Source organism: Aphelocoma coerulescens, chromosome 8 (genome assembly GCF_041296385.1).
Source record: "Aphelocoma coerulescens isolate FSJ_1873_10779 chromosome 8, UR_Acoe_1.0, whole genome shotgun sequence".
In the NCBI taxonomy this organism is placed as follows: domain Eukaryota; kingdom Metazoa; phylum Chordata; class Aves; order Passeriformes; family Corvidae; genus Aphelocoma; species Aphelocoma coerulescens.
In genome coordinates, this window is record NC_091022.1 from 33,221,531 (window position 1) to 33,248,704 (window position 27,174).

The following is a 27,174-nucleotide window of genomic DNA, read 5'->3' on the forward strand; positions in this document are numbered from 1 at the left end:
GCACCGCCCGCACCCCGCGCCCACCCTCCCGTCCCGCCGGCTCCGCGGCGACGCCTGCGCCGACCCGCGGGGGCGGTGCCGGTGCCCGGGTCGCGAGGAGGGGGGTGCGGGCGGAGCGGCCGCGCTGAGGGCCGGCGAGGGGCACGGGGATGGGCCGCGCGTCGCCAACTTCGCTTGGGCCCGGCGTCAACTTCGGCATCCGGTGAGAGCGGGACCAGACCCAGGGGAGCCGTACCTGGCAGGGCGGTTTCCATCCTCCCGCACCAACCGCCGCTGCCTGCAGCCGGGTGCGCTGCCCGTCTGTGCCCCTGCCCTGCGCAGAGCCCGGAGGTGTTGCTGCTGGTGGGAAGCGGCCGGCCGGTCCTGAAGCCGCTCGCCTCCCGCCTGGGCCCCGCCGGGAAGCACCTCCCTTGGCGGAGCTGTCCGTGCCGCCCGTGCTGAGCGCCGGGCCGGCCAAGGCCGCCCGCGGGCAGCGGTCTCGTGCCCAGCAGCCGGCACGGGCTCCCGGGGCTGGAGGAGGGCGAAGCGCTCTTGTGTGCTCACCGGCAACAGTGCGACTGTCTCCCGACGGGGGGGAAGTCTGTTGCTTCTGGGTTTTCATGATTCAGTCAAAAAACATCCTCAGTACTGAGAAATACAGATTTCTGGTCATCAACTTTCCTTCAGTTGACATCCTCCTCCCTGCGTTTTATCTGAATGGGGCAACGGACACTTACGAGCAATTAGTCTGATTGCTGAGATTCTTTTACAGTCGTGACAGCACAAATCATCACTACAGCAAAAGGCCACTATACACAGATGTCACAATGCTATTAGTCTGTTGTCACTAAGTCCAACACACAGAATATTTCGTAAAAGAAAACATTTTGAAATGACAGAAGTGCACCTGTTGGCCATTACTTACATTTTCAGATATGACCTTTAGAGGAAAAGTTATTTTCTGAGGCTTGCAAATGAAGGTACCCTTTCAAAAATGGGCTAAGACCTCAAAAGCACATGACTCATTTATTTATGAGTAAATTAATGTCCACAGATCATGGAAGTTGTTGCTATGCTTGTATTAAAACATAAACCAATCACCTGTGCATTAGTGAGGGTACATGACTTACATGGTCCATGCATCATCACGTCTTGTAGAGCTAGCTGCCTTGGCTAGTTTCAAGAAAACTAAATCAGGCATATGTATGACCTTATCCATCCTCCCAGAGGTCTCAGTTCAGGCCAATTGCTCCAACAGTTACTGAATTTCACATATGTAGTTTTGTCTGCTAGTAGTGGAAATACTGGGAGGAGTTATTTCCCCCCCCCCCCCCATATTGAATTGTTAGAATTTATACTTTTAAATACTGTATTTTCAAATGAGTACTTGCTTCCTTCAGTCATCTCACTTCATCAGAGTATTACCTGGGCAGAGGTTTATGATTCTGTGCACTGCTTGTGGTCTACAAATTTGATGAAAGTTCTTTCTTAACCTAGCCCCCTATCGTCTAGGCCACCTACCTAGCCTAGCTACCCAAGATGCCTGTCTGTGTTCCAGGACATGGACATGAAGTAAATACCTGACGTGGAAAAAGGTTGACATACTTTGCTATCTACGAAGAAATCCTTATTTCATCTCAGTGATGTTGACTAGGAAAACAATTCAGACAATCTCACCTACAGAAGAAAGAGCTTCTTGTGTCAAAGACTGAGTCAAACATGATAAAAGCGGCATAGGACAGCTTTGTAAGAATGAAGGAGGTATATTAATGTCTTCTGGCTCATTCTGTTAAGGAATGGCAACCTAAAGGTAGCAGGGCATGACCAGATTTGATAGTCAGAGCTTAAGTAGCATTCTTGAGGAGGCCTCAGTATTATTCTACAGCTCAGTGTTGTTCTGTTCCCCTTGTGCAGAGGAATGTACCTATATACATAGCCTACCTTCAAGAATGAGTATTGGAATCTCAACAATAAAAAACATAGGTAATACAGTTAGTATAGCCTGTTCTACAAATAAATATTTAGGATATATAAGAATCATATATTATATGTATAATATATAATACAGAGCATATACAATGTCTATATTGTGTCTATACTAGAAAGTTTTTATAATACAGTATTTATATCCTCCAGGAGAAGAAGTAACTTTCGACTTGGTTCAGACTATCAGTGTTGCCTATCCCTGGTCTTAAAATTAAGAACCAAACACAGTTTAAGGGAAAAGGGAAAGGCAAAATAAATACTTTGGTATTTATTTAAGGATCCTTAAAGGTGAACGACTTCGTCCAAGTGGAATGCACCAAAATGCACATGGAAATGCACCCAAAATGCGCCCCAAAAATGCATGCCCACCCATGATAGATCACATATACAATTTATAGACTTTGCAAATTAGCGTATCTATCAAAGATTCCCCAATGAGAAGCTTAAACAAATAGCGTGATATTTCCCCATCCTGAAGAATTCCCCCCTGGATGGGCCTCTATTTTAGTCTACAGGATGTGTTCTAGAGAGGACCTTAGTTTCTCAGGATAGCATAGGACTTTCTGGCCCCGACTGTGAGGCCTCCAGGATGTTTGGTCTCCTTCCTGGCTTAACGGAATATTAGGACTATGCTAAGTTATTGGGCTTAAGGAATTACAAATATGCATGCTAAAAGCACTGAGGATACATAAAAGCTATATAAAAGGGTATATAAAAGGTACATAAAAGAAAAGGCAAAAAATCATCATGGCATCATCAGAACCAAGGAATAACCTAAAAATACACTAAAATAAGAGAGAAAACTTGCTAAAAAGAATTCAAAAGGTTAGAACAGTGCTAAACACTACAAGGTATCTATTCAGATAGATGGAAGATTATATAAGGAGACCACTTTGAGACACAGCAGATCATCTTTGTATATTCATGTTTCTCTGAAGGGCCTGAGAAATGGCAGAAGGAAGCCACCAGGACTAGACAGAATGAAAACGGCAGTAGCTACAAACAAGGAGGAATATTCCTGTATTCCTATAACCTATCAAAATAGGGAACAGTTGTGTTCAAGTGAGTAAATTATAAAGGATCACAAAATTTGGCACGTTAAGTGTGGAAGAACAGTAAGGCAAACCAAAAACTTTGAGCATTAATTTGCAAAACGTATGGATGCTAAAAAGAATCCTTTTTCTAAAGGCCAAGAGGAGGAAGAGAATACGTAGAGTTAATAGTATATTTTCCTTGATATTTTTCTTAAGCCTCCTATGCACATATAGACTTGAAGGTGGTAAACATTTTGAAAATTTTTGAAAATACTTCTGATGAAAATTCATAAAACTGCAGACCTTGCCTCTGCATGCTGCAAATAGTGAAAACTACAATCATGCAGACAGATTTGGAATATGTGATATATTGGAAAGTATAATTTCTGTAAAGAGAAGTCAAGGCTCAGAGAACTACTGAAGACTTCCCAAGGAGACAGCAGACATGAAAATAAGGGAATACAGCTGATTTTCAGGTTATTTGGATTTCTGAAAACATTCCACAAGGTTCCTCATGAAAAAGTTTTAAATCAAATAAGCCACCATAGAGGGAAAAGTCCTTTTCTGGCTAAAAATTGTTAAAGGGTGTTAGAAGGGTCTGTCATTTCTTGCAGCTCCAGGACCCCTCCTGTCCTGCCCAGCCGCTGGAGCCCAGGCTGGTGCCTGGGGACACAGGGTCCCTGCCAGGCAGAGTGACGTGGCCGCCGCCGCCTTCCTGTTTGTGGTGCCACAGATGAGGCACAGTCTTCAACAGCACCTACATGCAGGACTTACCTTCACCTCCAGCACAGAGCACAGGCAGCCATGTCCTCTCCCCTCTTGGGCTGGCAGAGACAAAAGGTCACTAGTGCAGGCGCTCACAAGACTGCCTGGATGCCCAAGCACATGAACATTCACCCAGTACCCTTTCCCAGATCCCAGCCTTCTTACCTGCCTCAGGAGCACCTTATTTCCAGGCTGGTTCAGTTTGATGCTTGCTGCAAACGTATTTCACTCACACATCCCACAGGCACTCCACACTCACAGGTCGCCATGGATGACAGGATGGATCCCTGTCTGTCTGCTGACCTGACGTCTCCTACCCATTAGCAAGTCCAGCTTGAAGTTTGCCAGGAAATGAGACACGCACACCCACTATGGGGAAGATACTGGCACCCTCAGCATCCAGCACCATGCACACGGGCTGTGACGTGTGGTCACGCTCCGGCTACTGGTGCTGAACCCCTCCCTCACCTCACCCACACCGGTCCCTCCCAGTGGAAGATTTTCAGGACGTGCACTGCTCCCACCACAGCAGCTGGCAGCTAAGACCTCCCACCGCTCCAGTAGCAGATACTGAGGCCTCCCTGACACCCAGCAGCACCAGTGGGTACCCACATTCCCAAATGTAACCTTGGTACCAAATCCATTCAAGGAGGACCCTCAGTAGTTGCCACTTCATCCTTACAACACACATACATACGGGATAGTGAGACTGGGCTCAGTCAGACAAGTGTACTTACTGCCCTTTTTAACATGACTAGTCCATTTAATAGCCCATTCTTTATTTTCTCATCTGTTCCTCCAGATGCCCTTCCCCTGCACATTCCTTCATTAGTTTGAATAGCTCCACAGATCCATTTCCAACATTATGGACCCTCAGGTTTGCATCTTATCAGGTTCAAAGTTTGCCTGCAGTTTACTGAGAGGCAGTTTGTTTCTTGTATTTGTCACTGTTATCTTTGACTGTCAAGTTTGTGTCTCCAAATTTTCTTTGTGGCTTTCCACCTTTTCTTGTTATCTCACTTGACAAGACCTTTGATCAGATAACTATACTGAAATAAACATTCCTCATCAGTTAATATGACTGTCTGATTTGTGTCTCATCCCTGCCTCCCTTACCATTTGTCAGTCAGGTCTCTGTCTCTTTATGTTCTTGTTTATGGCTTCCTCCTTTTCTTGTTCTCCATTTCTTTACTGAAAAGATTAATGACCAGATATCCTTAAAGAAGCACACATTTTCCTTCCACATAACCTTATGAATTTTTTTTTTTAATTTGAAAACTAAATCAAAAATGTGTTAAATTGGTGGGGTCACCCATGGAATCTCAAAGGCTTGTATGTTGGGACTCTTGTTCCAGATACTCACCAAAGATTTAAAAAAGGAGAGGAATACTGAAGTGGGAAAATTTGATGCCAATAGTTATGGGGCTGAAAGAATTTCAGATAAGCTCAGGGCAAATAAAATGTAAAATGACACAGACAAGGGGTGCAGAGAAATAATTACATACAAAGATGAGCTTTGAGTAGACCATTACATCCCACATCTTGTTATCATAGATAATATACAAAACTTTTCACTGTTCAGAGGTAGTAAAAAAAAAGGTAACAGAAAATCACACAAAAAGAGCACAGAACTTATACTCTTATCTTTTTACAAGAACATGAGTGACTTTACGATTCTGATTCCTTGACACAAAGCTGAGACATTGTAGAAAGTAGAGGATTACTCAGCTTGGAAAAGAAATTGCTATGGGGGTATGAAGATATTTTTCTATTAAATCTTTGACCCAAAGAGGATGACTGCCTCAAAGATGGTTCAGTGCCTGCTTGAATTCAAGCAGTAGGGATGAGCAGCTGTCTGATTAAAAAGAAGCAAGCTGAATTGTTTCTTCATAGTGTAGAAACTAAGCTGTGGTTCCCAACACATTCAAAAAGCAACCAGTCAAGTTAACGGAAGAGACATCTATGAAGCATTATTAAACACAGAGGTATCACGTCCAGCTCAGGAAACTTACAAATTGAAAAAATTTTGGAGGGTATAAAAAATTTTGACAAAAAAAAAGATAAAAAGAATCACTGCGTTATTGGTAAATGATATGTTCTGGAACCATTTCCTGACCATTCTTTGTTGTACTGCCATAAACTGGATACTATGCCAGATGAACCTTTGGTCTGACCTGGTACAAGTCTTGTTGCTTCCACAGCAAAATGAACTTCAGCTATTCATGTTGCAAAGGGCATTGTTTGGGGCATTGTTTGTCACATGAACGTTACATGAAAATCTCAGTCACCACCTTCTTGTGCTCATATTGTCAATTCCATTATTCTTCTTCCAGAATCTCCAACCCAAGATTTCTCCCCTTCTTTACTTTTTCATTGCATGTACCTCAAAAGGGCTATAATCTCAGCTAGTGTTTCTAAACTCTACCTTATACAATTCAACAACAAGCAACACCTATAATCATTATTGAATTCTGTCTTTATTATGCAGGCTTAAGTTCTGTCAGCTGATACAGAAACTGAACTCTTGTGATTTAAGGCATGTTTTACTTTGTGTTTTTATCATTTGCTGCACTTACTAAAAATAAGTATACACGTTTTACGATAAAATTAGTGTCTACATTGTATCAATACAGATTTACATGGTTAGGTTCTTGTACACTATTAAATGTTAGCACTGGTATGGTCTTGCAGAGCCACAAATGGAGTGTTACAATATAAATGTTTATTAAAATCCCACCCACCGTACTGTCACGGTGCTGCTTATTTGGTACCTCACCTTTAGTCAGCTTGGGCTGGCAGAGTTGTGACTTCACTGTTCCGGGTTCTAACCTACAATTGTTAAATTCATTTGAGAGAGATATGTTCGCTACAACTGGACTTTTACTAATATCTGACTCTGCAAGGAGAAATGTACCAAACAGTGTATCTTGAGGATTTTTAGGCTGCTAATGTGCCATCTGCAGCATGTTTAGTGCAAAAATGTCCTAGATGCTTCCTTTACACATGGCTAGATCTATCTCTATTTCTTAATTATTAACTTGTTTATCTTTCATGCAAGCAAAAGCCATGCTTGTCTAAGTACTTGTTTCTTAAAGCAGTTAGTCATGAAAAAGTCTCATCATACTTTAAAAAAAAAATTAGGACAGGTGATTTTTACACTAAGGTGTGGTTCAAAAGTTAATCTTCTGAGCTTTCTACTGACTTTCTGTTTCTTCAGAAAGTCAATAGAGAGCAAAATTATTACAGGGTGCCACTGTTTGTTTTTCATTTGTTCTCAAGCTCTGTACATCTGTCCCTTCTCTTTCCTTACAGTTCATGTTTGATAGTCACATGAATGTAACACAGTGTGGTTTTATGACATTTAGGAAAAATATTTGATGTGTTTACACATAGTAGTCAAAATAAGAAACTTTCAAGACTTAGAGCAGCTATGACTTTGTAATTTAATAAGACTGAAAATTTTAAATTAAGTACTGTTTGTGACACCCAGGAATTAAACAATCTAAAAATATACTTGAAAATGTTTTAATTCAAGAATCACATTCTCTTGATTTTAGATCATTCAGAAATTTCCATAAAGGTGTTTTTCTTTTTTGTTTTTCCCCACCAATAAATTTACTGCTTTAAAAACCATGAAAAAAAACCCTACCCCCCCCAACTAAATGCCAAGACAACCCAAGACAAAATACAAACATCACAAGAGCTTGCAACAGAAGTTTAGGAAAAAATGTTTGGTTTAAGATATTTTAAGTTACTATTGTATCAGGGATCAAAGAAAAGCAAAGCATTATGTCCTAATTCTAGTAAGAAGTTACCATGCTTGTTGCATTGCACTACATCAAAAATTATTCTGCTTTATAGATCATGAATTCAGGACCTACACACTAAATTTTACTGTGTTTGTTTACTGCAGTAACTTCAGTAAACAAACACAAAAGTAAAAAAGTAAACTTTTAGTACACAAATCACTGCAGAAAATTCTAGTTGCTTTCCATTTCTAAAACGGAAGTTCATTAACAAATGGTAAAATCCTGTTTATTGTTAACAATTAAAAAACCCCCAAACCTGTGAAACACTAAAAATTACTAATAAAAATTAACACTTCAGTCTAGAATAGAGTTGCTAACTTTAAGGGATAAGCATCCTGGTTCTGGCCAGGACAAGGTTAATTTTTGCAGTGGCCAGGAGGCACATGGCCAGGACTAAGAGGTTATTCTATACTGCCTCCCGTCATTGCTGGGGTAGGGGGAAGAGGCTGCTTCTGGTTGGGGTAGTCAGGATTAATGAGCATTTTCCATGTGAATCACTGTGTCTCTTTTGCACACTTTTATTATTATTATTGTTGCAGTTACTTTTAATTTTTCTTATCTCATTGCTGTTTCCAGTAAATTGTTCTTATCCCAACCTATAATCCTTACATTTTGTGCCTCCAGTTCTCCTCTCCAGCCTGCCATAGGGGGAGGGAGAGGGGAAGAGGGAGTGAGCGAGGAGCAGCGTGGAGAGTCTCAGTGGGAGCACTAAATTAGGGAGTACCATTCCTAAACTATGACATTACAATATCTTCAAACAACCCTATATCTAACATTACATAATAAAATTTATACTTTTTTAATGTTTTGGGAGGAGCATGGAAAAATAGGGAATTTGGAGAAGTGAAATTCAGAGATCAGATTATTAATCGACTGTACAAACTTGGATTACAAATAAGCAGTGTCAAATCTTCAGCACGTAATCCATGTAGCTTGCTCCTGTAAGAATGTGTCTCCCTCCATGTTTTATCATACGATTTATTGCCCTGCATACCCTTCCAAGTAACAGATGCTAAATTCTTCTCTCCAGCCTGCCACAGGAAGAGCAGAAGAGAGAGCGAGCGAGCGGCAACGTAGTTTGGAGAGTCTCAACATGACAACTAAAAATTGGGGAATACCATCCCTAAACCATGACAATGAGCTGTAGTTTGCAATGTAATAATCTTACTGTGTTTACTTGCTAAGTTATAAGTTTCAGCAGTAAGCATCATGCATTCTGCTGGTTAATATAGAAGAGAGTATTCTAGATTAATAAAGCAACATACTGTGCAGTAAACAATTCTTACTGTAGTAAAAGTTATCAGAGGAATATTAATTAAGAAATATGGCACAGTAGTAAGCGTTTGAGAAAATAAAAATGAAAGACAGATGCTATATTTCCTGCTTCAGAGAGAAATGCAAAAAAATCTAAGTACACCTTATGGAAATTTCTATCTGTTGTTACTCCTTACGCAAATAAGTTTGAACCTCTAAGATATAGTGGATCAGGCTTTGACAGATAACCTTGCCATCTTTCATACCCCTCTATTCCCAAATACTTAGTAGACATGGACCACCTGGGCTTTGAATTTTCTCCTCCAGATTGTCTTTGGAAAAACTATGTTGACTACATATTGCCAAAAAAATTCTCATTCATTTACCCAAGGAGATGTGAAGAGAGGTAGTAAGAAAACAATTTGAAGGAGAGAATGAAGGTAAGCAAGGGTATAGCTTCGTAAATGCAAGCTGCATAGTGAGCAGCTGGTTTCATTACCTTAACCCAGTTGCTCCTGTCATTTAGCAGTAATGTCCTTGAACACTTTTGTCTTGGCTCCATGCACTCTTTCCTTACTTTTTCTGGAACAACTTCTGTTCTTTAACCTCTACAACCCTGCAGGAGATCACAGATGGTTAGCAGCTTTTTACTACAGAAGCTTGCTTCCAGAAAGTATAGACATCTGTCTTCAGAAGCAAGTAGCCAATTTCACATGCAAAGATGCTTCTAGTGTAAGGCAGACCTGGAGAACAGCAGATGTTACAGTGTATTCCTGACTCAATTTGTTCAATTGGACAGTTTCAGACAACAACCTTCTCAGTCTCTGTCAAATGAACAGTTCAGTTCAGATGAGGAGTGTAGTTTTGAGGGGAATCTCCAAATTGTCCTCACTTACTGTGCCTTACTTGATTCACAGAGAGATCTCAAAACACATGAACTGATTTTTGGATGAAATTTACTGGAAGACACAATCTAGGAGTGCACCCAACATGTTCCAGCCCCTTACTAGGGAGCACTCTGCCAAGCCTGAAGTAAAAACATTCCAAAATGTTTTATAGGTCTTGAATACTACATTTCACTGTATAAACCAAACAGCATTGTTCTGCATTACTTCCTGATGTCAGCATTCCCTCAGTGTACTGATTTATCCTGCTGTAGGGATGTCCTCAACCCAGTTCAAAGCTGTCTCTTCACCTGAAACAAAAGCTTATTCACCTACTAAAGGGCTATGGATCCTCATCTCAAAGGCATCTAGAAATAATGTTGTATTTCTGATCACTGTAGGATTTAAATCACTTCCTGCAGCTAGCAACTATGCTTAGTGTACAGCATCCTTACAGATGTTTAAGCATGATCAGTCAGCTGAAGTCGCTTGTTACATATCACAGGATATATTACATATGACATCAGTTTTTCATACAGACTCTGAACCCATCTATGCATCTTTAGAATTTTCATGTGTGCCATCTCAGAATATGCATGGTAAAATCCATGCCGCAAATCAAAAATTCAAACTTTAAAGCTTTCAAATGGGATTAGCATATCTCCTTATATATCATCACAACATAGTGTTGCAATGATAAATAAACTGAGGAATACAAAGATATTGCATACACAGAAACTGCACAAATTGTTAAATAATATATAGACAGAAAATGGACTGCTCAGTAATTAAATTCCCACACTATATTCATAAACATGACCTATGGAACAGAACCCTATATAAAATGGAATACAAAATGCAGACTTTGAGTGCTGGTATTTAAAAGCCCCACTACAGCTTTACATTCCAAAGGTATAGAGTACTTGAAACAGGAACATACAGAATCTTCAAAAATAATTAAGCAACATAGAGTTATAAATTATGCTTATGTCTTTTGCTCAATTACTCTTAAACTACAGGAAAAAAAATTCTACTGATATTAGAGTGAAAAAGCAGCAGCCTGTGCACTGAATCAAAGCTGCCTACATGTCTCCCTTAGGTAATCACCTACAGCCACAACAGTATGAAGTCTATAAAACATTACAATCACCTCCTTTCAAACGGTTGATAAATATACCCAGAAATAACTTTTGCATGGCTAGTTTTCTATCAAACTGTTTCTTTGGTATTAACTACAAAATCAATACTGTCAACTGTCAGAAACAAAACAAGCCATTAAGAACCAAACATAAAAAGGCAATAATGATGCAAAAATGTTTGTGGCATATTATTTTGTATTCTTATGCAAAATAAAATGTTATCCAAAATGAAGCTTCCAGAGAAATACTTAGTTTTGTTAATTCTGTTAAAATGTCACACCAAAAAGGAATTCGTAGAAAAATCAAGAGTGCCATTCTTCTTGAAATCCTTGTTTTTATAAACCCCTAAATAACACTGCTGTACAACAGCGAAACAATAATATTCAGAAGAGCGTATTTTAAGCACCGCAGATAATTTCCGAAAACATTGCTTTTCCTTTAAAACACAACCGGAATTAAGAGCATTTATAAAGACATTTTATGTAACTATCAACACAGTTGGTAACAACTCCCGTGCGCCAGGCCCACCCACTCTCCAGTTCCTGGCACACCTCCGAAACACGAGTTTATGATTCCCTGAGGCGCAGATTACAGTAAAACTGCTTACGCGGGCTTTTCTGCTAACAGGTGAATGATGTAGGTGATTTGAGCCAGCCTAGGACACTCAGCAAACAGACAGCAAACTGGCCAAGCCTGGGGCTCAGACACCGGCCGCGTCCGGAGGACGGGCCGGGCCAGTCACAGAACGCGGCTCTCCTCGCAGGAGCAGGGCGGGGCTATCGAGTCCAGGGCTTCCCCGGCCGCTCGGCTCAGTGGGCGGCCCGCGCGGCACCGCCCCGGCCGCCCGAGCACCGCCCCGCCGAAGCTGCTGCGGCTGTAGGGCACTCTCGCCGAGATGGCTGCGCTGAGGGCGACGCGGGTGAGCAGCAGGGCCAGGCGAACGCTCGGAGGACACAAGACCCGGGGAGAGGCACGGGACGGGACGGGACGGGACGGGACGGGACGGGACGGACCGGACCAGACCGGACCGGACCGGAGCGAGGCGCTGCCGGTGCTGGCGGCCGGGGGAGCCCGGGCGGCGGGGAAGGGCCGCGGGATCGCAGAGGGCGAAGGGCGGAAGCGGCGGGGCCAGCCCGGGTTCCGCCCGCCGTGAGCCATAAGGGCTGCCCCTGTGGGGAGAGCTGGTGGGGCTGGAATTTGCCCGCTGTGCTGTTTTTCCTGCCTCGCACTATTACCTGAGTTTATGGCCGTAATCCTCACGGTTCGAATGGGTATTGCCAGATGATGTTCTTCAGCGGCGTTACTGCACAGCCCGGGGGCTCCTCATGTGGCAAAGGCCGCCCAGTGCCAAGTGTGTGTCTGGCTCCTCCCATTTGACGGTGGAGACGGCTTCAAAACACCGGGATTATAGTTCAGGGTATTTTATCCAATGCATTTCCTTTAGAATACGTAACTGTACTACGTATGTTAATTTTTAAAAAATATGTGTGACGTATAATAGTTGGTTTTCTTAAGTACAAACTTTCTACTGTATTGAACCACCAATAACCTCACAGCTTCAAACTAGAAAATAAAAACTATTCAAAACACATTTAGCATTTACACATGCCTTTTTCTGGATTCCCCATTTCCAGAGGCATTCGTAATTCCAGAGGAATTACTTGAAAGGCCCTTCACAGCCTCCTGGCAGCAGTGTTAGTTTTCCCAAAATTGATGCAGCTTGGCCACAGGTCCTAAGTGTTGCTGTGAGAGTGAAGGAAGTCAGTGAGGGAAGAAGTCTCCATCTGAAGTTGGTATCTTATGGATCAAAAGTAATGTTTTAGGCAAAGGAAGCCCATAGGGAGGAAATTAGTATTTCAAGTTCAGCCTCCTGACACATTACCCCAGCAACAAACTCCTCTTGATAATTCTTTTCATTTTTGCCCTGAGATATGTGAGGGAAAATCAAGGTTAGTGACCCTTAGCTTATTGTTGTCCCATCATTTTCTGTGATGTGCATCTTTTCAAACAGGTTCTATAGTTCTTTTGGCATCAAGGTGATAAAGAGATTGCATCACTTTTGTGAGTAGCCTTGTCACACCCTTTTCCTGACAGCACATTCTTCCACTGTTAGTCTCACTACACTGATGATCATATTTGTAATTGTGACAGATTTTATACAATAGCGCAAGGAGATGCAGTAGTTTCTCACGGAATCTAACTGCTCCTCAGAGTCAAGCAATAGGAAAGTTGACAAGTAGACAGATGGTCATCCAAATTCTTACATGTAGCAAACCCTCATCCTTTGTCACCTGATCAGTCATGCAGCTTCCAGGTATGAATCCCATCTGTCCATATTTGTTTGTGGGGGTACTGTTGAGTTTTTCCAGAGCAATCTTCAGTGTTACCTTGCATACTATACCACAATAGACCTAAGTTCACTGGTTTAAATTTTACAACTCCTTTCATATAGGGTATCACTTTTAGCATTAGTTTGAATCCAAGCATAGACAAAACCTTTTGGTGGCAAACCTATGCATTAGTGTATCAAGGGCTGCTCCTTAAAAAAACAAACGAAAAAAAATACAAATACCTGACTTTTTTTCAACCTCATCTTGTCTTTTTTCCAGATAAAATAAGGTATAAATCATTCTGAAGAATCGAGGTCTTTCTAGATGTTTGTGGTATTGTTTTGGTTTTTAATATGAGAGGTAGCAGTAACAGAAAACTTAGCAAGATGCTGTTTTGCAATGTCTGTTGTTTTTAAAAACTTGAAATTAATAATATATTACCTACTGGAAAATGCAATCTTGAACTATTAATAAATTTACATTACCAGCACAGTATGCAAATATGTCATAGCCTCTCCCTCTTCTGTGCCTAGCAGTGGTCCTTCTGCATTTCCTCACCTTTGAACTTTATAGATGTTCTCAGTATCCTCTGAAAATATTTTTTTCACTGTGTTGATACCTATTATTTGCAGTATTCTTCATGCTTCTTGTGCTGTGTTATAACCATCTATCACATAGCATTATTATTTTTAAGAGGACAGTTTATCTACCGTAACTTTTTTCAAGATACTTGTTGCCTCCCCAGCTATGTAACTTTCTGTAGTGTCCTTGTCTTCTAGAGTTCCCAGTAAAATTTCTGTGATATTTTTTGCATCACTGTCATTAATTCAATTTTTTTAAAGTCTACATTTTCACATAAGAAAATCAAGCAGAAGCCTTTTCTTAGCGTTTAAGCAAATTTGTTTTTTGCAGTATTGATTTGGGTTGTCCTAAAAATTATCCAATTACATATTTTTCACTAATTTCCAAACATTTCAGAGATTCATAGCTCTTGAAGAGAGTAAACCAACCTCTTAAAACAGATTCAGACATGTTTTTGCACAGTATTAAGACATTCTGAAAATAGCTGTAGCAACAATATTTGGGGCTCTAAACTTAAAAAAGCAAAGAAAGTATTTACTATGAAAAAGAATAAATTTGTGATAAGTATTAGGAAGAAAAATAAACTTCAGATAGTCTGCTATGTTCTCTCCTATTTGGAATATAATAATAATCACCAAGTGTCAGCGGCAGCAGCTTTATAAAAGAGAGCAGAGATGAGTCTAGGACATTATCAAAATATTCTGATATATTGGCTAATAGGTAGGTTGTTTTTAAAATCTTGCTAAATCTGCATGTAGGTAAACATTGGGTAGTAGGATTCACTAGAGGGCCAGAAAATGAAGTTTTGATGATTGTGTGTATAAATGAAAGAAATATATATTGCTGTGTCTCTGTGAACATAAATTTTAATTATGCTTAATAAATTTTAAATACTCAGTTGCACAATACTTAAAAGTGCATACAGCAGTTCACTCGCCCTTGGTCCTGTTAAAGGCTGAGATCCCTGGTAGAGCTGTCAATTCATGTAAGTGCTGCTTGCCACGGGAGCAAAACACAAGGTAGCCAGTAATTCTTTTATGACTGTAGTAATTGTATTATACTTGATGTGATACCATTTCTAGAGAGGGAGTCTGCATTTAAAGTCGTGCTGCAGATAGGTTAGTAGTTTTTGGAGGCTTGAGCTGTAAACATCTTACACCTCATGTTCTTTTCCTCTTCAGCAAATGCTTCAAACCATCGCAGGGCATGGATGGAGGTCACATTCTAGTAAACCTGCTCAAAACTTACATGTAGGCAAACCTGGAGCTGGCTTTAGCTTTGGTAAGTAATACAGTTTTTGAAAGAAATATAACAATTATGGGCAAATTGCAGAGTTAAAAAGAAATAATATCCTATATTGTAGCTCACCATGAATTTAAAATGAAGGTGTTTGTTCTAAATATATTTCTATTAAAAAATAGTTTGAGAAACAAAGTATCTTTATCCTCAACTGAGGCAGATATGCATGTAGTGTTCTTAAGAGTTTCTTCTTTTTTTAACTCATGTCTGTCTTAAGCTTTTTTAATTGCCAAAGTGTCTTAGCTTTGAATACTTACCTCATATTGCTGTTTTCAATGTTACAGTACTTAAATGTAGTCACAGTTGAACTTGGTTATCAAGAAATGTAAAAAAAGAAATCATCTTCATCTTGGCATATTATATATAATATATATACAAGCAAATTTAGAGGATCAGAGCTAGATGTTTGAAACTGAAGAGTCAAGATCTTTGGGCAACCTCTGTCTTTTTATGCATTTAATTAGCACAGCATTCTTGTTTCTTTTGGTAATACATTTTATGTTACACAGTCCTCTCTACTTCGTCTTCAATATTTTGTGGATAATTTCATCAGATGTTAAGTAAGTGCACTGTAGGTGTTGATCAGAGAACAATGGAGGTTTTTTTCCCAGGAGGAAGAGGAAACTGAGCTTTTTTGCTTCCTGGAGAGCCCCGCACAGTGGTGGTTTGGGTTGTCCTGGAAGGATGCTCTTGTTTACTTTTTTATCATAGTCTTGACAACTGGCAAAATAAAAGACAGTAGAGAATTTACAATCTTTTTCTCTTCCTTTTTAAAAATAGAACTTACTGATGAACAGAAAGAGTTTCAAGCTACTGCTCGTAAATTTGCTGTGGAGGAAATTATTCCTGTTGCTGCACAATATGACAGAACTGGAGAGGTAAATCTACCATAGTGTAAGGGAGAAATTGGGGAAAAAATATCTTAACCTGTATAAAATTTTAAAGTTTTGGTTGTGGTGAATGAGAAGGTGATTTTTCCACGTCTGTTTCAGTATCCTGTTCCACTTATAAAGCGGGCTTGGGAACTTGGTCTTATGAATTCACACATACCGGAAAGCTGTGGTAAGTAAACATTCTTTTTAAGCTGTAAAATGAAACAACGAAAATACATTAGATGAGATTCCTATGTGTAATTACGGATTCTGTACCGAATAAATAGTGGCATACTTGAATAATCTAAATTTAATCAGTAGGCAAGTTGACACATACAAGTGTTACTAGGTGTGGATGTAATCAGGAGACAAATTAGACAGATTATGGTTCAGTAATTTATGACCAGATTTTTCTACTGTGATTACAGCTGCTTAATGTTCCCCTGGTGCAGTGTCAGCTGATTAGGCAGAGAAATTAGAAGGTCATGTTTTGTTCTAGTCTCTGATACAGGCTGGAGCAATTTAGGAGTTTATCCCAGAAGGACAGTTTTTCAGTTTAGATTAAGTGCAATACAGCAGAGTCCTGGCTTATAAGATGTATGAGTGATACAGACAAACATGTATGCTAGAGAAGGGTTTTAGTGAAAGGAACTCATAAACTCATAAAATAAAGGAACTCATAAAATCACTAGCGTTCTCTGAAGTAGCTAATAAATGTGTGAACAAGGGATCGCTGGTTGATAGAGAATTCTTGAACTTCCAAAATAAATTTGAACAATCATCAGGTTTCATACTGGCAAAATTAGCAGCACAGCCTTGCTGGGTCTTGTGCTATTTGGCATGTCTATAAAGTGGAAAAGGGGGTAAATGCAAAGGTGATATATAATATCTATCTAATTTGCTGATAATACTAAGTTATTCAGCATAGAAAAGATGATCTGGTTCAGAGAGCTGCAGGAGAAGGTCATGAAACAGAGTGAGAGTTAAAATGGCAATGCGATTCCAAAAAGAAAAAGTTATGTGCATGTGAAGGGAAAGAAGCAATCTGAACTTCAGAGAAATGGTATGCTGTGCACTAGATACTGCCTCTCAGAAAAGACATTTTTGGATCCTGTGAACATGAGCTTAATGCTCAGAAGTGGTCAAAACTGTAAAATCTAAGGTCAAGAGGGACCCTTAAGGGAATGAAGAAAAAAGCAGAAGACATAATTATGGTGCTGCCTGAATCCAAATTGCACTTGCCTCTTTAACTTGTTATATAGTCAGATCCTTCCATCTCAAGAGAGTATTGGGGAAATGGAAAAGGTTTCTAAAAGGATGACAAAGGTTATAAAAGTTTTATCTTCTGTGTGAGATGTAAATTCTGTAGAAGTGAGTAAAATGTCAGTGTCATGGGAGAGTGTGAAAAGGGATTGATGGTTCACTGTCCCTTTCAGTATAACTAGAAGGCATCAAATTATGTCACCAGAGGCTAGATTCAAAACAAGTGAAAGGAGATGGTTCTGTATGCAGTGTGGAGTTAATTTGCAAGTTATTGCCCCTGTAGGATATAAGTGCCAAAATTTTACATAGATTCAAAAAGAGACCGGACAAATTCACGTAACAGATGTCTGTCGAGGGTTGGCATAACAAAGACAGCAAAGAGAATTATTTCTTTGACCAAGGAAGTCACCTGAGAGTTCAGGAAAATATTTTTGAGGTAGTTGTTACTGTATTTGTATGTAGTGTTGGCCAGTTTCCCATAGTGTTGTCTTCTGCCAGAAACAGATTTCTGCATCGGTTGTTTGCTAATAGGGACACTTTTTTGTTCCCAAATGAGTTCAGCTCAGGAGCCCTTTCTCTGCTTCCTAGGAACTCTTAATTCTTGAATATACAGTAGTAAAAAAATGTGAGTGGTACATTCTTGCCACTTTGTGCAAGTTGTCCCACACTGATCAAACAATAACTCTGGACACATGATATATAATTTTCAAATCACCTGTTACTCTTCTGATGAAGATTTATTTAAAAAGCTTGCGTGAGAATGCTTAATCAAACACAGTACACAATCACGTGTATGTGGAAGAATACATTTTGTTAATTATGTTGTGCAAATCACTAATATTAATACGTTATAATTTAAATCCCCTCAAGTAAATTAAATACTTCAACCATAGGTGGCCTTGGCCTTGGAAGTTTTGAGGCATGCCTTATTACAGAAGAGTTAGCTTACGGATGTACAGGGGTTCAAACGGCCATTGAAGCAAACTCCCTAGGGGTAAGCTCTGTCTTTTCTTACATCCCTTAAACTACAATCTCTGCACTTGAAAGAGCCGGATCAACGATCTAAATGTTTTCTTTCAGCAAATGCCAGTTATCATTGCAGGAAATGAGCATCAGCAGAAAAAATACTTAGGAAGAATGACAGAGGAGCCAATGATGTGTGTAAGTGTAACTGCTATACTGTAGAAAGTTCCTAAACCATGTTAATAGTACTACTCCTTTTCTCTTTTCTTTTTTCTTTTCTTTTTTTCTTTTCTCTCTTCTCTCTTCTCTTCTCTTCTCTCTTCTCTTCTCTTCTCTTCTCTTCTCTTCTCTTCTCTTCTCTTCTCTTCTCTTCTCTTCTCTTCTCTTCTCTTCTCTTCTCTTCTCTTCTCTTCTCTTCTCTTCTCTTCTCTTCTCTTCTCTTCTCTTCTCTTCTCTTCTCTTCTCTTCTCTTCTCTTCTCTTCTCTTCTCTTCTCTTCTCTTCTCTTCTCTTCTCTTCTCTTCTCTTCTCTTCTCTTCTCTTCTCTTCCTCTTTTTTTCCCATTTTTCCTCCCTGAACACTTGCATGTACTCACAGCTTAGCCCTTTTTGATTTGTATATAAACAGTGAAATTTACTGAAAGTTAGCAGATATCTAATGAGATACATGCAGTAAGCAAATAGAAGATACTACTTGGAAAATGATCCCTATCCTATGTCACTTAGCAAAAATTAATAGTTTTTATTTGCCTTTCAAGAGGGGCTGTAGACATTTAAGAAAAATACAAGATTTATATAAGGAGACCCTTAACTTGGATGGGAATGAAACTCTGTTTGTGATCTTACATATTACAAAAAAAGTACTTGTTACATAGAAGGAAGTAAAGATTCGTGTGCAATATATGTAAATCTGTACAACTGAGCCTCCTAAAATGAAGGACTTGGTAAACATAAAATGTTACTCAATGCTCTTATTTTTAGACTTTAAAGATCCTCAGCTTTCCCATGAGAATTTTTGAAGCCTGAGGAAGTGATAACTTAAGAGTTACAGAATGTTTCTGTTTAAAAGGCAATTTTGTGTACTGTTATGGATTTATATAGAAAATTAACCCTTACTCAGCCAGCCGTTTGGGGGAAAGGGGGTTGTGTGTTGGGTTGTTTTGGGGTTTTATTGGGGGGTTTTGTTTATTTGGTGTTTGGATTTTACCATGCAGTTCATTAAATCTGCATTAATTTGTAGTTGACTAAAGATAGAACTTTTATTGCCCAAGACTTCACATCTTAATTTCTTTTAGGCTTACTGTGTAACAGAGCCTGGAGCAGGCTCCGATGTGGCTGGTATAAAAACAAAGGCTGAGAAGAAAGGAGATGAATATGTTATTAATGGTCAGAAAATGTGGATCACAAATGGGGGGAAAGCAAACTGGTATGTTAACTGGTGTCATAGTTTTATGCTGTTATGTAGTGGTTTTACCCCACCCCTCCACCCTCAGTTAAATTCTTTGAAGACTTGATATGAATCTGAATGTTCACTGTGTTTCAGCAGGCTAAATTTTAATCTCTGCCCAGTTTATCAGGACAGCTATCAGGATAGCATATACAAATGCAGTCTTGAGTGCTATGCAAAGCCTAAAAAGGAAAATGAGTGATGACATCATGACTCCACACTCAAGAACGGCCTCTTGAATCTTGCTGCTATCAAAATGAAATCTGATTCTAGTAGAAACACCTCTTACTCCTAGTGAAGCTAGAAACGCTGTTAGATTGTAGCGTAAATTTTCATTTTCTGAAAAGAAGACATTTTCTGTCTGTCAAAGATTGCAGATATGGCTGTGATGTCTAGAGCGTGCTTTTACAATGTAAACCTCTTAAATAATGTCTTAATCACACTGATTTACAACACAAAAATTTTCCTGAATTCAAGTGTAAAAAACTTAATACACTTACCCAAAAGCTGAATTTTCTAGTTATTTCCTTGTTGAAGGCAGACCCACCAAAGACAATCTGTCAGATTTCTTTTGACCTTACTGAATACCATAAAAGTGATTTACAGCTGTTTAATTCCTAAGAGAAATACTGATTTACAACTTACACCTAGAAAAATAAAATCAAGATCTTTGAAATCAGGTGATAACTTTTATGTCCAAGAATGTATGTCCTAAGCATTCATTTTTATGTACATGCTATGAATAGATTTTTTTTGTACTATTTGGGAAGCTGGTAATATCATAAAGACTTACAATACATAGAAAAGGTAGAGAATCTTTGCATGTTGATCTGAATAATTTTATTAAATTTTATGAAATCTTGAATCTTTGAAACTTCCACTCTCTTGCTCCCTCTCTTTTTATTTTCAGGATGGGCAAGAAAGAAGGGCTGTTAACTTACAGACAGAATTTATTATATGGTAGAAATGAACATAAAAATGTTTAAAGTGCTAGATAAATATATCCTGTTAATTGTGAGGATAAACTGCATCCATCTTCTTTGTTTTACACTAGGTACTTTTTGCTAGCACGTACCAATCCAGATCCAAAAGCTCCTGCAAGCAAAGCCTTTACTGGATTCATTGTGGAAGCAGATAGCCCGGGGATCCAAATTGGAAGAAAGGTATAGACTGTATTTCTTGTTTGACAAGCCAGGAATTATTGTTCAGTTTAAACCAATAATAAAACAAATGTACCACTAAAGAAAAGAAACGGTTATGCAACTGAAAATTTTCATATGCTTATGTACAACCATCTTTTCATTTTCAAGCATAGAGGAACTATTCATAAAACATAATTTTAAAGCTGTTAATTCAGAAAAGGAATTATTCAGAATGGTCTAAAGTAAGATGACTACTTTGAACAGCTGCAAAAGAGTCTTTGAGAACTACTGTATTGGCAGGTGCCAGTAAATGAGAAGTAGTATGCCTTGAAAGAATAAGAAGCAAGTTGGACAATTTTGGCAGTAAAGACACACATAGTGAGTTCTAATTTTAGCTACTGCTGGTCAAAGAAGAGGCCTTAGAAATACTAATGCTAGTTCTCGCTTTTCAAAAAAAAAAAGGTACTATTTTTAATAGAAGGTAAAACTGAATGTTGAACAGTAGGCAAGAAATCTGAAAACTTGGAAAGCTCATTTATTTATTTACTTGTAGTGTACCTGTACTTCCTGCATATTAGATTCTTTTTTTTTTCCACTTGCATCTCAAAGACAGTGGAACTAGAGGAACACAAGAAGACTGATTACAGTGACAGAACTAATTTCATATAAGGAGAAAGTAAACTGCCCAGCTCAGACAAATTAAGGCCATGCTGGTCTGCAAGTACAAAACTAGTATTTGTCTTGTATGTGGTAATTTTTAGATTAAGTGTTGTGGGGAAGAAAAACTATATGCTTTGAGTCAACAAAAGAATGAAAACATACTGTACCTTTGAATAATCCAATTTAGTAGCACATCTGTAAATTTCCCACTTCAGGAAATGAATATGGGTCAACGCTGCTCAGATACAAGAGGCATCGTCTTTGAAGATGTAAGAGTCCCAAAAGAAAATGTATTGATAGCTGAAGGAGCTGGCTTTAAAATTGCAATGGGAGCTTTTGATAAGACCAGACCACCCGTAAGTATCAGAAAACACTTGGTTATAAAACACAGCAGGAACTTCTGATTTTTTATTCTGGCATGTATTCAATTCAGGTAGCAGCTGGTGCTGTTGGATTAGCAAAAAGAGCTCTTGATGAAGCTACTAGATACGCTTTGGAGAGAAAAACCTTTGGGAAACCAATTGTTGAAGTAAGTGTGGGGGCAGATAGACTATAATAAAAGCTTACGTTTTCACACCGGATGTACTGCTACTGATTTTTCAAGGTTATTCCTTGATATTTATATTTCCTTAATTTTTGTATTATACCTCTGCCATTTTGGGGTTTCCAAGTATATAGGTTGCGACATAAGTAAACTTAGCTATGTGATAACTTCAGGAGTTTTTTATAATTTATCAATAATGGTAGTAAAAGCAGAAAGAAAACTTTGCCCAGAACCTCAAAACTTACGTACCAGAAGGGCATACTTAAGTTCTTCAGTGCTAATAAAGAGGGGTTTTCAGGAAAGAGGAAAACATCTGAAGTATGTGAAACAAGACATACAGTATTAACACTAATAGAATACATTGCCAATCATGCTGCTTACCAGTTTTGAAGAAATACGGATAAACTGCAAGGTAAATACCAATCTCATAAATAGGAAAGACCAACTTCATAATCACTATTTAATCCCTACGGCTAAATGGACTTGAAAATCAAAAACTTAAAGAGTATAATTCAACATACATCTATGAGAGCCTGAGGCGTATTCTGTAGAACGTCTCTTGTACAACTTACTGAGTTTCTTGAAAAAAATCACTGTTTAGGAGATGATGTCTTTCTTGGATGTCATAGAATTTTAAGCAGGCAATATTAACCTAGTTTATTTAATCATAGCACCAAGCAGTGTCTTTCTTGCTTGCTGAAATGGCAATGAAAGTTGAACTCGCTAGGATGGCTTACCAGAGAGCTGCATGGGAAGTTGACGCCGGTCGTAGGAATACCTACTATGCTTCCATTGCGAAGGCATTTGCTGGTGACATTGCAAACCAAGTAGCTGCAGATGCAGTGCAGATTTTTGGAGGAAATGGATTTAATACTGAATATCCTGTAGAAAAACTAATGAGAGATGCTAAAATCTACCAGGTAAGTAAAACAGAATGTGATAATGCATAGATTTTATATAGAATAAACTAATGGCTACTTACTTCAAATCATGATGTACACCTATTACAAAAAATAATTTTAGAATGAAAGCAGTAATCTTTCAATTTAAAGAGTCATTCAAATGAGGAAATTATTTCAAATCATTTCAAATTACTTCCATACAAAAGTCATTGCACTTGATGAAAACTCAACCCACATAAAAGAAATAAATTATATTTTTTCTTTCTTTCTTTTTCCCCTCTAATGTAACTCTTTGCAATTCTTGGATTCTCAATTCTGAAGTTTTTGAACTCTTAGGAAAAAAATCCTGATCAAAATACCAACGCTTGCTTTGGTATTCTGTAAGTAGAGGTGGTTTACGTATCATACTATTCTTGAAAACCTTCAGAGATGCAAATCTTCTGACCATCTGTCTGTACTCTGGATTGATGTCTGCTTATAGTTTAGCTGTCTTAGCCTGAACAGTAAAGCAGTTTCTTACCCCAGCGACTTATGAGGGAAAAGGTGTTTTTTGTTCGGTTGGGATTTTTGGTTTTATTTTTCCTTTCTGTTTCCAGTAACATCATCTGTTACTTTAAACTTTCTGTTTGAAACTTTGGTATCATAAACTGTGTAGAATGCTGTGGTTGAGGTATCATCAGTATTGGGTGTCATGGTGGTGTAGTTTAACTGCTCTGGCAACTAAGTAGCCACACAGCTGCTCACTCCCTTCCCCTCCCTGCTTTGGAGGGGTGGTGGAGAGAATTGGAAAAAAAAAAAAAGGTAGATCTCATGCGTTAAGAATAAGAACAGTTTAATAACAGAAATAAAGTAAATGATAATAATAAAAGGGAGAGACAGATAGGAATAAAACCCAAGAAGAACACGTGATGCACAATCAAGTTGTTCACCACCCAGTGACAAATGCCCACCCTATCCACCCGCAGCAATCAGCACCTTCCTGGTAACTCCCCCTAAGTTTATATACTGGGTATGACTCTCTATGGCATGAAATACCCCTTTCCAGGGGTATACCCATTCCAGGTCAGCACTCCTGGCCATGCTTCCTCCCAGCTTTTTGTACACCTCCTTGCTGGCAGATCACAGGAAACTAAAAAGTCCTGGATTTAGAGTAAGCACTACAGAGCAAGAACTGAAATGTGAATGTGTTACCAACACTATTCTCACACTAAAACCAAAACACAGCACTGTACCAGCTACTAGGAAAAAAATTAACCCTATCCTAGCTGACACCATGACATGTAAAATGATTATCTCACATGTTTTTTACCCCAGGTTTTTTACTGCAGTGTTACTGTCAAGAAATTATTCCATGACATCTTGTAATTAGTATATTAGCATATACTATGCTACAGTTCTTCATTCAGCAAGAATATTTTAATTGCATTCAGCAAAAGGCGTAATCTTTACTGACATTATCTAACATAAATAGTGACTAGATAAAACATAACAAAATAGATGATATCAAGAAATGCACATAGACTGTGACCTATAATGATTGTTAGCTATAACAGCTGTCATTCTCAAGATTCTAGGAAGTTAATATTTGCCTTACAGCTGACTTCAAAATGAAAACTATTATTGCCACTAGCCAAGAATTTATTTTTCTCAGTTTAAGGAAAGACAACTGCTATGCTGGAATCTAAAGGTCCCTATAACTAACTTCACTTCTGTGAGTGAAGAAATGAATGATTAATTGAACTTTATGATTGGGATTTTTTTCCTGTCAGGTTGCATGCTATTTAGAGAATGATGGTGCGAGGGTTGAAACTCAGATTGATTGAGACTGATTTTACAGAATCCCATTATTACTTAGTTTTTTCATCACAGTGATCCAAATGCATGGCTAAGTAGGCTTGTTTTTGTAATTAATCTGATTTAGTATTAAATTTTTGATGACTGTCAGTTCCACTTCATCCCCAAAAGAATTCAGGAAAGGCTTTTGTCTTGCAATTATTTTGTCCATGTCTCTTGATTATATCTTGCACTTCATTATGCTTTGCTGTATTACTGCTCAATTCCAGATGGTATATACTTTTGGCCATATGTTGCATGCACAAAAACTTGATTTTTCAACTTGGCTTTCATATGTTTGATCCTTTTTGGTATTACATGATCCTTTTATTGTGTTTACTGCTAACATGTTTACATGTCCCTACTCTGCCCTAGTATTGTCTGGCTACAATCTAGGCTGCTTTGGTAGAAATTCTTAGGTTTGGAAACTCTTAAATTTGGAAAACTTCCTTTCTTTAATAGTCGAGGAATTTTGAAACTATTTCCATCAGCTTATAAACCAAAACCTTTCCTATAATTACTTAAGAGGATTGTGAGTTGTGATTCAAGTCTTTACACTTGAATTTCCTGCCTGTCTTCATCAGCAAGTGCAAATTTAGTGCAATAGGAGCAGTTTGGTAGATTGCAGGAATGGCTGCCAAGACCCCGACAGCCACACACTAAGCAGTTTGAGCAGGCTGAATTCATAGCAAGCCTGTTTGGTCCCTTGGAATGTATGTCCCTGATAGGCATGCAGTTGTTAGGGTCCAGTTGTAGGCTTGGACCATTATGGCTTTCCTAGGGTTTGGTGAGTGTTTAGTACAGGGAGAAAACAGAACTTCCATTTGAATTGGTTTCAGAAGGCACCTAGTATTCACAAAACACAGTCTGCTCTGTGGACTGGATCAACATGGGGGTAAGCAGCAGCAGAGAATTCACCTTGGCAGTCAACAGCTTGTTCTGAACCAGAACACTAATGTGAACACGGGTTATAGCATCCTTATTTTTAAAATGATCTTTAAGGTTCCTGGAAAGATTATTCCTATAAGTGAATTTGCATGATTTTCAGCAATTTGCCAAACCAAGTTCTGGCAGAATTGGGAGCTGAAACATTAAAACCTCTAAACTATGTTGCCTCAGTCCTTGCATTACATTGCAGCGTGACTATGGAGCATACAGCCTCCTCTGGCATTAGAACTTCATAGGTGCTTTTTTTTCTATTTTTGACTTTGCTGCCAGCAAACAAACAGAACAGAGTGATGATGCAAGAAGAAGAAAATGCAAGAGTAAAGAAAACCATAAGCAAAACTGTATAGGAGACAGTACTAGTTAACAAGAAGCAATGGAAATAAACGGATCAAAGATAACATATGGTATGACCCTGAAAGGCTAGTCAAAGAAAATACAACACTTAAGGACAAGTAATGTTTTCCCATCTACCCATGATTTCAGATCCTACTTTGTAAAATCTAAAATTATGTATTTTCTTCCTGAAATAAGAGGAATGTTATCACCTGTCTATTTTCATGAGAGCCCTACTGACTTTAGGTAAGAGCACCTGAGAGAACAAGACTTTCTCAGTATCTTGTATGAGTTACATTTCATTTAGCCCACTGTAACTACTCTGTCACACTGGAATTTTCTCTGTTTTCTCTGTCTTCCTGCACATCCTAATCCACAGTGGACTAGTGTCATTGAGGTTTACAAATGTATACCTGTTAAAACTTTTAAAAAATCACCCAGTAACATTATTGCAATTCTTCTTTTCAGATTTATGAGGGAACTGCTCAGATTCAAAGGATGATCATAGCTCGCGAACATGTTGGCAAATTTAAGGCTTAAAGAAATGTATAAAGTGCATCTGGCGCTGCTGTAGTGTTCTGTGTTCTTATGGAAAAAGATTTTAGTGTGTTTCTCAATAGAATTAAAAAGAGATGAAGAAAAAAAAATCCTTCAAAATATTTTTATTCTGTTCATTATTAAGCACTGATTCTGTTCTCACTATAAAATAAGATAATCTGAATGTCATTTCTGACAGTCAGTGCTACATTCTAATAAAATATTTTTGAGAGAAGTGTGGTTGTGGTTTGTATTCATTTTGCTTGTCAAATCACTTACACCGGACAAGTAACCCAAAATACAAATTCTGAAGTATGTTAATAGCCATATTTCAGTTTCTCTATGCTCTTGCCCCAGGCATTTGAACAAAAATATTCAGGGCCTGAAGCATCTCTCATGTGAGAAGAGGCTGACTTTTTAGCCTGGACAAGAGAAAGCTCAGGGATAATTTTATCTATGTGCATAAATACCTGATGGGATGCAATGAAGAGGGAGCCAGCCTCCATAGTACCCACTGACAGGACAAGAGGCAACGTGGACAAATTAAAATACATAACATTCCACTGGAACACAAGAAATTTTATTTTTATTATTGCGAGGGATGTCACGTGCTGGCAGTGGTGGTGGAGCCTCCATCTGACACTCAAAACTCAACTGGTAGTGGTCTTGAA

At 38.7% G+C, this 27,174-nt stretch overlaps 1 protein-coding gene across 1 annotated transcript; it reads left to right on the forward strand.

The window, feature by feature from the left end:
- The first annotated feature begins 11,663 nt into the window (after positions 1-11,663).
- On the forward strand, positions 11,664-26,738 carry ACADM (acyl-CoA dehydrogenase medium chain). The gene is made up of 12 exons (XM_069023724.1): positions 11,664-11,769; positions 14,944-15,043; positions 15,842-15,939; positions 16,054-16,123; positions 18,090-18,190; positions 18,277-18,357; positions 19,453-19,583; positions 20,659-20,767; positions 21,622-21,762; positions 21,840-21,935; positions 22,622-22,870; positions 26,435-26,738. Exons 1-12 carry the CDS (start codon positions 11,746-11,748, stop codon positions 26,504-26,506), a joined length of 1,272 nt encoding a protein of 423 aa, XP_068879825.1. The 5' UTR covers positions 11,664-11,745; the 3' UTR covers positions 26,507-26,738.
- The last annotated feature ends 436 nt before the right edge of the window (positions 26,739-27,174 follow it).